The 14,905-nt window shown below is 37.9% G+C and overlaps 1 protein-coding gene across 6 annotated transcripts in view; it reads right to left on the bottom strand.

The window, feature by feature from the left end:
• Positions 1–148: 148 nt before the first annotated feature.
• The window catches only part of MRP (Multidrug-Resistance like Protein 1), a 33,343-nt gene continuing 18,586 nt past the window's right edge, over positions 149–14,905 (bottom strand). For 3 of the 6 annotated variants that reach the window (XM_053756808.2, XM_053756804.1, XM_053756807.2), the window contains exons 14-26: positions 14,286–14,496; positions 13,535–13,663; positions 13,166–13,269; positions 12,243–12,386; positions 11,499–11,574; positions 7,902–8,122; positions 7,060–7,277; positions 6,693–6,891; positions 6,470–6,568; positions 6,125–6,327; positions 5,493–5,707; positions 4,727–4,893; positions 149–4,327 (exon numbers count right to left, since the gene is read on the bottom strand). In XM_053756808.2, coding sequence (XP_053612783.1) covers positions 4,133–4,327; positions 4,727–4,893; positions 5,493–5,707; positions 6,125–6,327; positions 6,470–6,568; positions 6,693–6,891; positions 7,060–7,277; positions 7,902–8,122; positions 11,499–11,574; positions 12,243–12,386; positions 13,166–13,269; positions 13,535–13,663; positions 14,286–14,496 — 2,181 coding nt within the window. In that variant the 3' untranslated portion in view covers positions 149–4,132. Of the gene's footprint in view, positions 4,328–4,726; positions 4,894–5,492; positions 5,708–6,124; positions 6,328–6,469; positions 6,569–6,692; positions 6,892–7,059; positions 7,278–7,901; positions 8,123–9,179; positions 9,404–11,498; positions 11,575–12,242; positions 12,387–13,165; positions 13,270–13,534; positions 13,664–14,285; positions 14,497–14,905 lie in introns of all 6 variants that reach the window. The other 3 variants (XM_053756802.2, XM_053756801.2, XM_053756803.2) reach the window with 1 other exon arrangement.

The raw sequence follows: 14,905 nt of genomic DNA, 5'->3' as shown, positions 1-14,905 counted from the left end.
GTGTTGATGCGAATCTGATTAAAATTCATAAAAGTTCGAACCTTAGGCTGATTTGCATTGATCCAATAGCCGAGTCCCGTGGTACTCGATTCAAGCGCTGGATTCGTATAATCATATTTCTAACCAGTTTAAAATAACAAAACATCAGTATGTAAATTATATCTATTTAATTTCCATTACAATTCGTAATATTAACTTTAATATTTACTGCTAATTAACACATGTCACTTGGTACAAAACATACATTGGGCATTCGTACACATTTAAAATTGTGCATAGAATACGTTATTTTTCAACAAAAACACTCAGTTATGTACTGAATCTTTCAAAATGCAGGCAAGAATAATCTCGTCAATAAACAGATGAGATTTCGGCTAAGTGGGTTTTCCCGCCTAAAATAAATGCACGAGTTACGTTCGGATTCCTTGTTTGCATAACTGTATGGTGGGTTCACCTGACCTGTTCAAATATATTTACTAGCGATCGACTCCGGCCACTTCCTGCTCAATAAAAAATATTAAAGGAAAGAACAATAAGCATCCAACCAAACTCGAACATTTAAACTTTGTATACGTGGGTGGTTCTCCGAGCGTTTCGACAGCCGATGCGGCCGTGCGTTTTAACAAAGAAAAGAAACAGTTTTACTATCTGTATTGAAGTCAATTTTTTGAATGATTGATTTTGGAAATGATTCCTTTCTCAAGAAAATTGACGGATCATAATGACAGCGCGGCCGCAGCGGTCGAAACGCTCGGAGATTCATCAGGTACTTATTATACGTTTGCATTTTATAAATTCGCACATTTCAAGTGAATCCTTTGTTAATAAATTATTACATTCAGATAAATAAATTCGGACATTTTCGAAATACGTACAAGTTTTTTCCCCTTTTATAACCACATAACAAGTATTATAGTCATGCTGGGGTATATTGACATTTTAGCAAACGTTATTAGCATTAAATATAATCTATGTACGGTCAATTAAGTCTCATAAATTAACCAGGCTGATTTTCACTTGGTAAATACAGCTAATAACAACCAAATAATTAGTTCAATATGTAAACACTATTGTTACAAAAACATAGTATGTATAAGACTGAGCGACCTCATTGACCATACTTAAACAACTACACTTACACTTGAGCAGAAACAAAGATAGGTATTGACCACTAAATTATTCATCAACTTCAATAATATGAGGTAAAAGAAAATGGCAATTACAAAATTAAAACAAATAATTTTAGTTGCCATAAGACGGATTTTACAATCGATATTGTCCACTAAACTCCGACGTTGTTCATCTTTATAAATTATATTCTGAGTTGTGAACATTTGACTATTATTACTCTTACTTACGTCAGCGTAGAAACTTATATCCCGAAAAAATTGTCTCCTAGTGAGGTGAACACATCTAACATTTACAAGGCAGCTGGTAGTTAAATTTGGACCGTGAATACATCCCTGAATAACCTACATCACATGATATCACAATCAGCGTGCTCATTGTCAGTATAACATAGAGCAGGCCAAGAATCGAAAGAAAATCGCACCGAAAATTGACCATTGCGATGTCATGACTGGTCAATTATTTTTGATTGGTTTTTCACGGATGGTCTCAGGGACTCTTACCACTAGACACGAACATAACATTCTAATATCATAGTAGGTTCTAACATATCTACCACATTTTATGTGAAACAGAATTGTATAAGACAGATGAATTATTTTTTATCACATTTTATTGCTGTATGTACTTCAAATTGACAATAACTTGAAAATATTGATGTAGGCACAAAATACAATAAGTATTTTTATTTCAAATTACTTGAATTTCAAATAGTGTACTTAATATGAGATTTCAATTGGAACTCAATGTTTATATTTACTTTCCGCAGCCAGATGCAACAACTAATCACAGCGTACAGCAAAAGTAAAGGTTGTCTAGTACAAATTGAAAACTTATACTACACACAGAGATTATAATAACTACACTACGTATAGTACAATATATACAATATACATGGAAGTAAATATTCTGTAAATGGGCAGTATAAGTAGATTATGTAACAACAACTTTGTTAATTCTGTAAGTGTAAACACCACAAAATCAAACTATTTCTTCTCGGAACTAGGAAATAATAAGTACTTATTAAGCACAAACAATACTAACATTCGTAAAAATTCTGTCTCAATTTACATAAGTACAAACACATTTCTCTTAGCACTTTGTTTCTACAATAAAACCTTATTCGATAACTCTTATAGTAGCTTTCTTTTCCAATTTTTCAGGATAAGTAAGTTAATGGTAACCCGCATTTCCATGTTTTCATTATAAAATTTCAAAAGCGTAAAATATAAAACATTTCGGAGTATTTACGCAAAACACAACGTTTTAACGTTAATTTTCATGCAGTCTAATGAAAAAAAAAAAATATATTAATCTAAGTTCGAGAAAAGTAGGCATCCATAAATTACGTCACATGTTTTTACCCCTCCCCGTCCTTGTTACAATTGGACACATTTGGGAGATCATTAATGTGACGTCGCAAGTTTTGCAATTATGAATTAATTGAAAACCCTAGAAATTATTAAAACAATAAGAATAATGAATATTAATGTAGGTAGTCTAGATTTTGAAATGTGACGTCAAGAAATACAGGATACCCCTCAGATACCCTTTTAAAGTGACGTGATTTATGGATGGCCCCAAATAATACATTTGTAAGGCAATAATTAGCAACTTGCCGACTTCAGCTGTTTGAAGTATTTTACTCGCGACGGATTGTCCCCATCACAGTCGTAAAATATTGCGTGTGAAAGAGCTAGAAGTTCTTAATCTCTTTCACATGTAAGATTGGTGACAGAGAGAATCCGTCGCGTTACGCAGCGGACGCTTTAGAACGAACATCGTGTGGCAATGGTGTTAAATAATTGTGATGTGTGATGCCAATTCATTTATTATTATAAAAGTGGCGGAAAATATGATCAAGAAGGGCTGGTACTTTTAAGCTGAACATTATAATTACTAATAATAGATTCAAGTAAGTACATTCATTATTAAGTAAAAACACAATGTATATTTATAGATTTTAATTTTAAAAATTGTAAAATATTTAAGTACTTTCTACGTGATGTGAGTCATATCCAAAATGTGTGTTTGGTTTGTATTTACGAGCTAGGTACTGCTTATCGTTTGAGCAATGTAACATGAATCATAATAAATTAGTAAACGGTCAATTTGCAAAACATTGTTTTTCAAATTTCAAACACTGCAAAGAAACGACACCTAAAGGCACATCTTACTTTGAGGCGAGTAAATCAATATTAAGCATGGCAGCGAGGTGAAGTTTTGAGTACTATACATTTGTGTAATATATATAGCGCATTGATTGGGTATTCCTTCTAGGAACTGATGCACGACAGATACTTGATCAGCACTAATTCACTAAATGGTCTATGTTGGAATCTATCAATAAAATATTTAAAATTTTATTTAGTAACCTTCGAACTGAAGTTTTAAAAATAAAATAAAAAATAAGTTCTAGTGTTACAATGCTATGGTGAAAAGAATCTTTCATGAATAGTTCCCCATCTAGCCGCTTCAGGTCTAGTCGTTGTGGCATACCATTGCCTCGGATATCATACTCTATGGTGGGTAGAATCACTACTTTTATCAACATCGCTAAATTGAAAAAGAAAAAAAGATTTCTGTGGTTTTCACACATTATAACTATGTTACACTGATGAATATGCCATAACTCGATTTTTAATTCCAGCTTTTTTAACGCAGGTTATTTATTTATGAACTAAAAAGCACTATTTGAGTTAAAAATAGAATCATTGAGCAAAGCACAAACAACTAACGGTTTACTGGTGTACTACGGCATTTGCTCATCATGAGTCAAACGATACGATGAAGAATGAACCTATTATTTTTTAAATAAAAATTGGCTCAACTTGGCACAAATACAATAGCACTGGCTGGAATTAAAATAAAGAATCGTTCGATGACACGGCTCGGAACCAAAATCGGAAACTTTCAAGTCGTTTTAAATTTAATTGCACGTTGAATTTATTCAACAGCAGCGACACCGCATCGGGCGAAATAAGTTTGTTTAGTTACAATGCGTTTAGTTGACGAGACCCGCGTCTTTCGCCATGCCGTAGAAGATGGAATTCTTGTCTTGCAGCAGTTGTTCTGGCGGCGCGAACTCTACCAGTTGCCCGCGATCGAGCACCATCACTCGGGTGGAGTCCATGATCGTGTTTAGTCTGTGGGCGATCGTCAGGACCGTGCACGACGCGAACTCCGACCGGATTGTTTTCTGTTCAAAGTTCAATCAAGTCAGAAGACAATAATCTCATTACGTACTATGTATTGAGGCAAAAGTAAACAACAAATCGATTTTGCTCAGGTGAAACATAAACAGGTAGTCTGTTACTCCAGAACGTTTCGTCTTTGTACAAAATGTCATCAAAATCGGCCCAGTAGTTTTTGAATTTATAATATTAGTAAGGAAATATGGATGTAATGAACAGTCTGTCAAGAAAATTATGAAAATAAATGGGGGCGTTGTCTCCTATTGGATGGCAACACTGGGTGTTTATCAACCAATTAATGTGGTAGATTAAATAGTTTAGAATATGACGTGAAAAGTGGAAGTAAAGGTCAAATTTCTGACTAAATTCTTTGACTTTATTGGTTGGTTGTTGTGGTGGCCCACCTGTATGAGGTCGTCGGTCTCGAGGTCGACGGCGGCGGTGGCCTCGTCCAGCACCAGCAGCGGCGTCTTCCGCAGCAGCGCGCGCGCGAGGCACACGAGCTGGCGCTGGCCCACCGACAGATTCTCGCCGCCCTCCGAGATCGCGTGCCGGAGCCCCGCCGGCAGACCTGGGCAAAATTTAACATTGACAAACTTATCAACCAAGAAATTCCTTTCTGGAATATTTTCGTCATTTGCACGCGTTTTTGTATTTTTTAATTTTTTCTTTGTATGTGTTATCTTTGTGCAATAAAGATTTTACAAACGAAATATTGTTACTGTTTTTCCTGCTTCTTGTATATCTGCGTTTTCTTATGTAATAAAGTTATAGTTGTCATAGGCTACCACTTGTTTCTAGTGAAGGAAAATAGTGTGAAACCTGCACACTGGTGGAACTGTTTAGTTTACTAGTGTGTGTAATACTTGCTACTAGATGTAGGATGCGGTAGGTAGTTGCAAAAGTCAAGTCAGATGCCTTCAGACGACTTGGAATAAAATTTACACCAATAAGAATCCACTCGATAAGAAAGAATGGGTCAAATTAAACTTCTGAGATTTGACTAATACTAACAGGGTATGTTGGATAGGGCTAACTGGCAAATAACTTGAAACAGATTTATCTAGCTATTAGTTTATCTGTCAGATAACATTATGATATTTTATTAGAAAGCGTTGAAACAGGTGTTCTACTTAAAATGTCCTAAATCTTTTATTTTATGCTGTTTACCTTTCACAAACGTCTTGAGATGCGCATGTTCCAGCGACCGCCAGATCTCCTCATCGGTGTAGGCCTCGAAGGGGTCGAGGTTCATTCTCAGCGTGCCCGAGAACAGCACGGGGTCCTGCGGGATGATGGTGATGCGCGCGCGCAGCTGGTGCAGGCCCAGCGTCGCGATGTCGATGCCGTCGATCAGGATCTTGCCGCCCATGGCTTCCACTATCCTGTTGGTGAATCCAGATTTCATTTTACCTTTTTATGCCGGACACTGTACATTGTACTTACATTTGTAGTGGCTGCGGTGAGTAATCATCTTTATATATTGTGTACAACAACTAATACATTTGATTCAATTCAAATCTTTCGTTGAATTGAATCATAAGTTTAGCAAGCAATTTTGGATTGCATTGAACAATTCAATCCAAATAGTTTGAAGCGAGAACAATTGTTTGGGCAATTGTTCAATATTGCAACATCATGCCGGTTCCGGCTTCCGGCGGATTCGGCGTAAATTACTGGTTTTTCATTACAGTGAATAAAATCACTCTGCGCTTGTTCGGCGATAGCGTGTAGCCGGCATCAAAGGCTGTTGGCGATATTCTGACGTCACACAGCCAAGCGTGAGTCGCGGGGTCACTAACCTGAAGAGGCCAAGCGTGAGCGTGGACTTGCCCGCGCCGGTGCGGCCCACGATGCCCAGCTTATCCCCGGGCGCCACAGAACACGTGACGTCACGCAAGGCGGGCTCCCCGGCGCGGTAGCCAAGCGTGAGTCGCTCTAATTGCAGGGCTCCGGTCTCGGGCCACGTCGAGCCCGGACCGCTGCCTATCGTCCATGGTGCCTCCTGAACGAGTATCAACAGGATGAACCAAATAATAGGAAAGTTATGTCAGATTACTTCGCGAGTTGAATAAAATCGGAAAAAGGCATAATCTTAAAGCGCCAAAGAGAGATATTTTGAGTGAAGAAAGATAGTGTGAACACACCTGCTTCGTTTCAGCGTATTCCTTGATTCGTTCTACGGCGACAATATTAGTTTCCACCTCGGATGTCATGCGTACCAACCAGTTTAGTGTTTGCGTTATCTGAAACAGTAACGATGTAGTAATTTAACATCTCGAGCTCAAGATCGATCTCGTGATCTGTTCTATAATCCGCTTTTGTGAGAAACTATTGTCCGAGTGAGGAACGCCTTATTATCAACGTTACCTGAAGCGCATAGCTGACGGACAGACCGACCAGGCCAGCGTAGGTGGTCTCCCTGCCGAGCACAGCGAAGATGGCCGCGAAGAAGATGATCAGGTTGCCGATCATCTCCAACCTCACCGCCAGCCATCTGTTCGCGATGCAGCTCGGGTAGTAGCACTCTTGGTTGTGGTCCACGCCACGCTCGGACTCTTTAACGAATCTAAACATAATAAATTTGAATGTGAATATTGGTTATAGTTAGTTGAAATAGTCACTTTTTTTACAAACTTCACTACCGTGAGAGCTAACTTCACATCCGAGCTCGGAAGAGGCCGAATTTGAAAATAGAAGAAATTACTTCAGTGCGAATTTTTTTATTGGAACTAACCTTTGCGTAACTCCGTAAGCCCTTATCGTGGACGCGCCCGTGATGCTCTCCCCGAAGTGGGAGTAGATGGGCGACCGGGAGACGGACTCCAGCCGCTTCAGCTGCCTCGACGACGCCACGTAGAAGCGCTGGATGATGTAGTACACCACTCCGATCGGCAGTATCACAGCCAAGAATATTGGCGTCGAGAAACTGATCACAAACAGTGTTCCTAGTACCTATGTAAAGTTATGCAGCGTTATAGGAAAAAAAAAAATTAAAATGGAAAAAAATGTCACCTTTAGTAGATCGGCTTGTTAACTTCTTCTATTGATCACAAATATAAGAATTTCGGCGCTATTGAATGTGATGATTCTCTTAAGAGAGAGCGCTCGGAGTAGATAGCATAAATATAATATTTGTTTGCCTTTAGTTACTAGGACGCATATTTTATACCCATAGATATAATTATAGGTAATTGATTCAGCATTGTTTTATACTGGGATCAGTTTACAAATGTTAGTAACATATAAATATTTATCTTGTGTCAGTAGCTGGTTAACATAAAAATACATATTCTCAGTGTACAGTGAAAGAAAAATAAACAACACAAATGTGAAAATTATTGACATATAACAAAAACAATACATAAAAATAACAAGAAGAAGCAAAGAAAATAAAACGAGAAAACAGAGAACTTAAGAAACAAAGCGATAATCTTCTCGCCCACTCCATCACTAGCAGAATAACGACATGGACACAAAACAAAATATTGTGAAAATGTGCAAAATAAAAAGCTCAATTAAATTATCGGCCAAATAATCGATAACCAAAATGGTACAATTCATAATAGCTTGTATTACCTCGAAAAAGCAATAAATGACGTCAGCGAACTGCGAGGGGAGCGACGAGTCCATGACGTCAACGTCTTTAGAAAATCTAGAGAGTATCCTGCCCACTGGCGTCACTTCGAAGAATTGCAACGGTGTCTTTAGCACATTTTTCAACAAGAGGTCGTGCAGGATCCGCGCCGCCCGCCAGCACGCCAAGTATGGCATTAAATCCGAAAAAAACGACGATATAGCTGCAACAACGTCCACGAACACTGTTTTATCAGGAAGTTAATTCTCGGGACGCTCGGGAGGGCTCGGGCTATAATGAATACATTCTTTACCAGTCGTCGCACGGCCGGTGCAGGGCAAGCGGCTACGGACTACGGCTACGGGTGCTACAGATGTTAAAACGAAGACACACCAAACAGAAAGAACGTAAAGCATGCCTTTAGTATGAAGCCTAAGCGGGCCAAATATTTTGCTATTTAGCCTACGTTACATGGATGAAGGAAAGCATAGAGAGAAAAAAACTACGAACATATTAATCCTACAAAGTTTTGTGTCGTAACTCGTCGTAAATTTATAAACTGATCCCACATCAGTCATGGCTGCCATCATCTAAAAATCTCCTTCTATCTATGCTGGTCTATGGGAAACGAAACACTATAGTCAATCCAATTATTGAATAAACCAGTAATCTAGTCACCACTGCAATGACATTAGGTAATGATATAACAGTATTTCTTGCCCCAATATTTGAATGAAACGCACGCGGTTAAAAGAGGTTCATTTTAAAATTTTGGAGAAAGAGATTCTGTATTTCATGGAGGATTAGCTGAGAATATGCCTCTTCACCTCTTCACACTTCTCACTGACAAATTAAGAGTTTGAATAAACCTTAATCAATATTAATAAAGAAGATTCCGGAATGAGGGGCATATTCCACGGCATAAGACCCAACACTCAAAGAGATCTTTAGTACATTTTAGAAACGAAATGAAAAAATGTAACGCATGTAATTAATGTATACATGTTTTTAATAAAAAGACAAATCTATTTCCATACACAATAATAGTCCGCCTATTGTACTTTTGCAAATTGTATTTTTGTACAATAAAATAAATAAATCAAAGATCAACGCGTGCTCAGACTGACACTATATTTTCACTTCAATATTGATTTGACTCATGACAGTAAAATCTATCTAGTCCACGCGTGCATAGACATAAGTTAGTATTTTTAATTTTCGACAAAAAATCTCTTGAAGAGCCGAGTGAACGAATGCAGCGGCAGGCGGCTGGTGTTTACCGCAAAGAAGCAGGAGGTCCATCCGCGCAAGGTCATCGGCAGCACGTTATCCAGCACCTCCACGTCCTTGCTGAACCGGTTGAGCACGCGGCCGACGGGCGTGCAGTCGAAGAAGCCGATGCTGGGCGCGCGCAGCACGCCCGCGAGGATGGCCGCGTGCAGAGCGCGCGCCGCCAGCAGCGTGCCCAGGTACAGCGCCAGCGACGACACCGACACCGACACCACTGCCACACCCACACGCTACACCCACACCGCTAGGCCCGCCGCCGTCTCACGGCCATATTACGGAGATTTATGTATATTTCGCGATGCTTTAAATTGATTTTCGAATGAGACCATTTTAGACAAGCAAGATCTTTACGAATGAGTTATTATGGTCGCGGCCATTTTATTTCTTGCGAGGCCGTGACGACCGACACCGAAATTTAAGGTGAGTTTTCGAGATCGGTGTTGGAGCTCCGTAACATTCCTAATACAAAAACCACATCGCGATAGTTCGACCGGCACGGCCGTATGACTAAAAATTATTAATTAAATCTCAGTATAAAGGTTTATTAGTACAAATGCGGTTAAGTCGCTTAAGATGTGTAAAAATCCGATCTAACGAGAAACTAATTATTTACATATTGATTTATCCAAATTTGAGAACAATGTCCACTGACTCAATCAAAATGTCGGTGTAGGACCGCGCCTGAACTTGAATGCTTAGAAGGATCCTCGCTATTTTTAAATATAAAACAGAAACATATAACTTTGAAAAAATAATGATGTTATTACATTTAAAAAAATTGTTCGGATGTGGTCCTTGAAAAACCGGCGCGAGGTCCTAGATTGTGGACTCCCCACGTATCCACGGACTTGACACACGTAATGTTCAGAAATCACATGATGATATCAATAAAACATGCACTAACATGATGTTCAACAGAAAGCTGAGAAGATGAAAACCTTCGCTGCTTTCTGTTTTAAATTTATGAACACAAAAATGAATATTATGATATTTTAAAATCATGCAATAAACCATGCAAGATCGTTTATTAAAAAGAAATATAGAATGTGTGTGTGTGATGACGTCGATAGTGGAACGCAAAGGTTTTGTTAATAAATGGGCAAGTCCAAATAGAAACCAAAATTGAGATTTAAAAAGACCAAATAGGAAACAGCCAGAGTAAACAATGTATTCATTACTAAACTTCCATTACCTCGGAACCGCAACTTCCCGTCCATTTTTATTTACAATGAAGTTCTAAATTTAGTAATACCCAATTTAGTATTTTACAATATCTGTTATGTGTATACCAATTTATATAGTTCATATCCAAGTATTAGCAGACAATCCAACGTTACACAAATTTATAATTATTTTTGTCGTTAAATTAATTTACAGTTTAGTTAGGGTGATGTTTAATTTTTTCTGAATGAAATGTGTCTGTTCTAAGATAAAGTTTCAATTTTGAGTGACGAACCAAAATTGAGTGTGAATAAGTGATTTATTGCATTACTTTGTATTTTTCATTAAATAAACCAGCATGTCAGCATTTTACAATAGCCTGCAGTTATTCAATCTGTAAGTACATCAACTAAACCGGACAAAGGATTTTTAAATTTAATTGGTGATACTGATATTGTCACCGGAGTAATGACAATACATGAGATAAATATCTTTTACTTTTAACGAATATTTTAAAAATCCTATATCATTAATAGATTTGTTGATTATTTTACAAACATTCAAATCAAACCCCCCAAGAGCCATTGTCAAATTCACGAGCATTTATGAGGATTTTTTTTACAACTTGACAGTTCCGATTGCGCCTATATAACATGAAGTGATATTAATTCATGACAAAGTAATATCATTTAGAGCCTTATTTGAAACTGTGAGTAATTTAAGTCACCTTAAAAACATATTCTTCTTAATTAACAGTACAATTTACTCTTTTCTTTTTTGAATTCGCATAAATTTTTGAAAGATAGCTAGATTGGTTATAATGTAATATAACTTTATGGTATGCAATAAAAATATTAAGTATTGAGTAATGATTAAAAACGCACCCCAATCTAATAAACAATAACTTTGGCGCGAATAATCACACGGTGACAATATTCAACAAAATATGGAGAAAAAATTTTCTACGTCACATTCACTAGTAGTGTGACAAAATGGTCGTAACAGACGAGTTTTTATGACATGTTGAGTGCCATCGGTTGATATTTAACCAACTTAGGTGTTTATTTTCATTGAAAGCTCCCTAATAAGATATAAATGCTCGTGAGTGCCCCGTCAGTTAGTCACAGTGCGCACAACGTGAGACTCACCCTGGCCGACGCCGAGTGCGCCGTACACTCCCAGGTACATGTCCCTGCGAGAAGTGTCCACTTTGTTGTCGACCAACTGGCGGACGAAATTATACTACATTATAATCACTTTTGTTGTATTGTAATCGTATCCCATATTAAATGGACAACGCTCAACGGCTCATATTGAGCACTAAGCTTGTATCGTATCGACATACGGGAACAACACATTAAGGAACGGCAGACAAATGTCTATGATCATAAGTACAAATATATGCCCGTATTTTTATTCTACTAATATTAAATGCGAAAGTTTGTGATGATGTATGTGTATGTGTGTTACTCTTTCACGGACAAACGACTGGACGGATTGTTACGAAATTTGTTATACAGGTAGAATATAACCTGGAATAACACATAGAGTACTTTTTATCCCGATATTTCCACGGGACTGAAGCCCTGGGGCGCAGCAAATTTATTATAAAAGCATTAATTTTTACTCTTCATGCTTCATATGCACACTAGCTGCGCCCCGGTGTTTTGCTCTGATACGATTTGCAATTAAGAGGGCGCTTCCGGCTCACTAGCGCCACCATTACGTTTTTATCAATTTATTTTAATTTATAGCAAAATAAAAACTTCATAGGAGATTATTCTACATTAGTGAAATAAAGATAACACACTATGTATTATGGTAGTGCTAAAAGTGTGATTGTGGCAATAGTGTGTGGCTTAGCCGAGTGTTAATACTGACTCAATACTCACAATTCGATCGTCGCTGGACCAGCGCGCCAGCCAGTAGTTGGAGCCGACCTGGAACACCTGCAGCACGAGGTTCATGAGCACGGTCACCAGCGACGCGAACACGCCCACGCTCATCAGGTAGTGCTTGTACACGCCCCACTTCACCTGCGGACGCAAACAATAGTCTTTACCGTCTAATATGATAGTGCGACTCTTTTTTTCACTTCTGTCTTCCAAAGGTCTCTATAGTGAGCCATGGGAACCCAAGTTGTGGTGAAATATGCCCCGCCCAATCCCATATTATATTCAGTGTAAATAAAAAATATTCTTCTGTGTCACATTAATGTGATTGTGAAGAATAAAATATAAAGTTCTTCATGTCACACTAGTATGACAATGTCGGCACCCAAAGTAGCTTAAAAATATTCACCCAAAATTTAATATGACACAAGCTTTTATTATCGTTAGCGAGATTTTGCTGCGATTCAACGCGTGATAAATATCACGTCCGTGCAATAAACCGTTGGAGTTCCCTCGTTAGGAGCCAATCTCGGGCAAATACATTATCAAAGACACGACATGACATGACAACTGAAGCGACATGGAAAATTTCAAATCTTACGTTGGCTACGACATTACTTAAAGTACACTTGGTTTTTGAAAATAATTATGAGATGAAAAAATTCTGGAATCGAGCGGGAATTTCCAGAAATATTTCATCTCATTATTATTTTCAAAAATAAGTTAAAAAGCTTGTGTGATATGTATAACAAATCCATTTATACACTTAAGTTTATTTGTGTATAAAAGAGGAATAAAAAATATGACGTCACATTGATATTATATATATACTTCTACTAGATGCAATTACTAATTCGATTGCGATTCGACTCGAAGTGGGAGTCGTAATCGAATCAGCAAGTGATAACATTTTTGGTACTTACACTTCCAGTTTCGGTTTTTTCCGCTTCAATGAGTTTGTTTTTCTCTTTCAGTTCGTTGGGAGTGGCTTCGGGTGTGCGTTTCTTTATACTGTCGCGACTATCTCCTGAGAAAAATGTTATATGTATTTATCTATTCTTGTGTTCCCAATTGCGTTCACGGATGTGGTGGCCGAAGCCTGAAGTCAGCGTAAAAAATTAATTATTTGAATTTTGAAGATTTGGCTTTGATTTTATGACCGGCTGCTTGTTTGACATCAATCCTATTTGGGAATACGGTTGTCATACAAATATAATACATATCAAAATCAGTAGTTCAAAGTATTTAGCAGTTTTAGAGTCTAAGCATACACACAATAATAATAAATTTACCGGCGGCGGCGGCGGCGGCGGCGGGCTCCGACTCGGAGGCGCTCTCGGACAGCGAGCGCGCGCGCTGCAGCTTGTTCTGGAACTCCGAGCCTAGCTTCGTCTCCAGGTCCTGCTTCAACTCGTCAAGTTCTAGGAAAATATTTACTGTTACCGAACATTGTGTTAAAAAAAAAACGTGTTGCACTCCGGGAGTGCCGGCAGAAGTGAAAACTTGAATATTAACGTTTTAACGTTGTGCATTTCTGACATCTTACGCATTTTCGATCAGGTCACGTGTCCTGACGCGCATTTTTTTTACCCATCACAAAAAGTGCACAACGCCGCTAAAGAAGTTTTCACTTAAAAAATTGCATTTATTTATTTGTCATATGATACCAATTAAACTTAATATATTAATATAAATTACTAATAGTCCGAGTTGAATTGAGTCTTCCATTATGCAAGAAGGTAAGTGTCAAATCAACGACTAATGACATTGGACCCTAGCCCTCAAAGTCGTATCGTGTAGAAATGTTGTGACCATTTTCCACGAGCCGCAAGCCTTTTGCCTCCTTGGTAATTTAAAAAACGCGGCCCATCCCAGCTTCGCTCGGGTAAAGCCATAATAACATATTTACCTGAACCTTCCTCAGCAATCACACTTATATATTGGTAAAAACCATACAAAAATCCGTCTAGTAGTTTTTGAGTTTATGTCATTCATACAGACAGACGCGACAGCAGCATTTATTTTTATATATAAGAATGTTACCTTCAGGGGAGGTCCGTTCAGCGTCACTGAGATGATGCAGCAGGAAGTCGGCGAAGGCGCCCTTCTTTTCTAGCAGTTGCTGGTAGGTGCCAGCTTCTGAGACTTGTCCGTCGCGAAGGACCAGCACCAAGTCTGTCTGAGACAAGTACGACACGTTGTGGGTCACCCACACGCGCGTTTTGTTTTTGAGTAAGCCGTTGGGGCCGATCAACTGCAATACAAATTATTATTTAAATTACTCGTAAGAAACACAAGTACACACTTCATTCAACATTAAATATTGTTGAAAAATCAAAAAAGGCAGTCGTCATTGCATCATGAATTTGCTGGAGTTACCTATTTCTTTGTCTTTTCTATATAATAAAGTATGGCGTACACGAACGAAAATGAAAATCTATATATTTTTAACGACGGAAAGTAAATGTTAATATTTATGTAAAAAATATAATACGAATTTAATTCTAGTTTTATAATTTCCTTCCTAGAATCTTGGCTATTCTATTCGGTATTGTTAAAAATAAAAAAACAGTTAAAAAAAATTAACTCGTAAAAAATCCGATTTTTACTATTTACAGTCATCCGACAGTCAAATCTTACCGAATATATTGTCACATTCAGAA

Source organism: Plodia interpunctella, chromosome 16, assembly GCF_027563975.2.
Source record: "Plodia interpunctella isolate USDA-ARS_2022_Savannah chromosome 16, ilPloInte3.2, whole genome shotgun sequence".
Taxonomy (NCBI): Eukaryota; Metazoa; Arthropoda; class Insecta; order Lepidoptera; family Pyralidae; genus Plodia; species Plodia interpunctella.
This window is presented reverse-complemented; position numbering and strand designations above follow the sequence as displayed.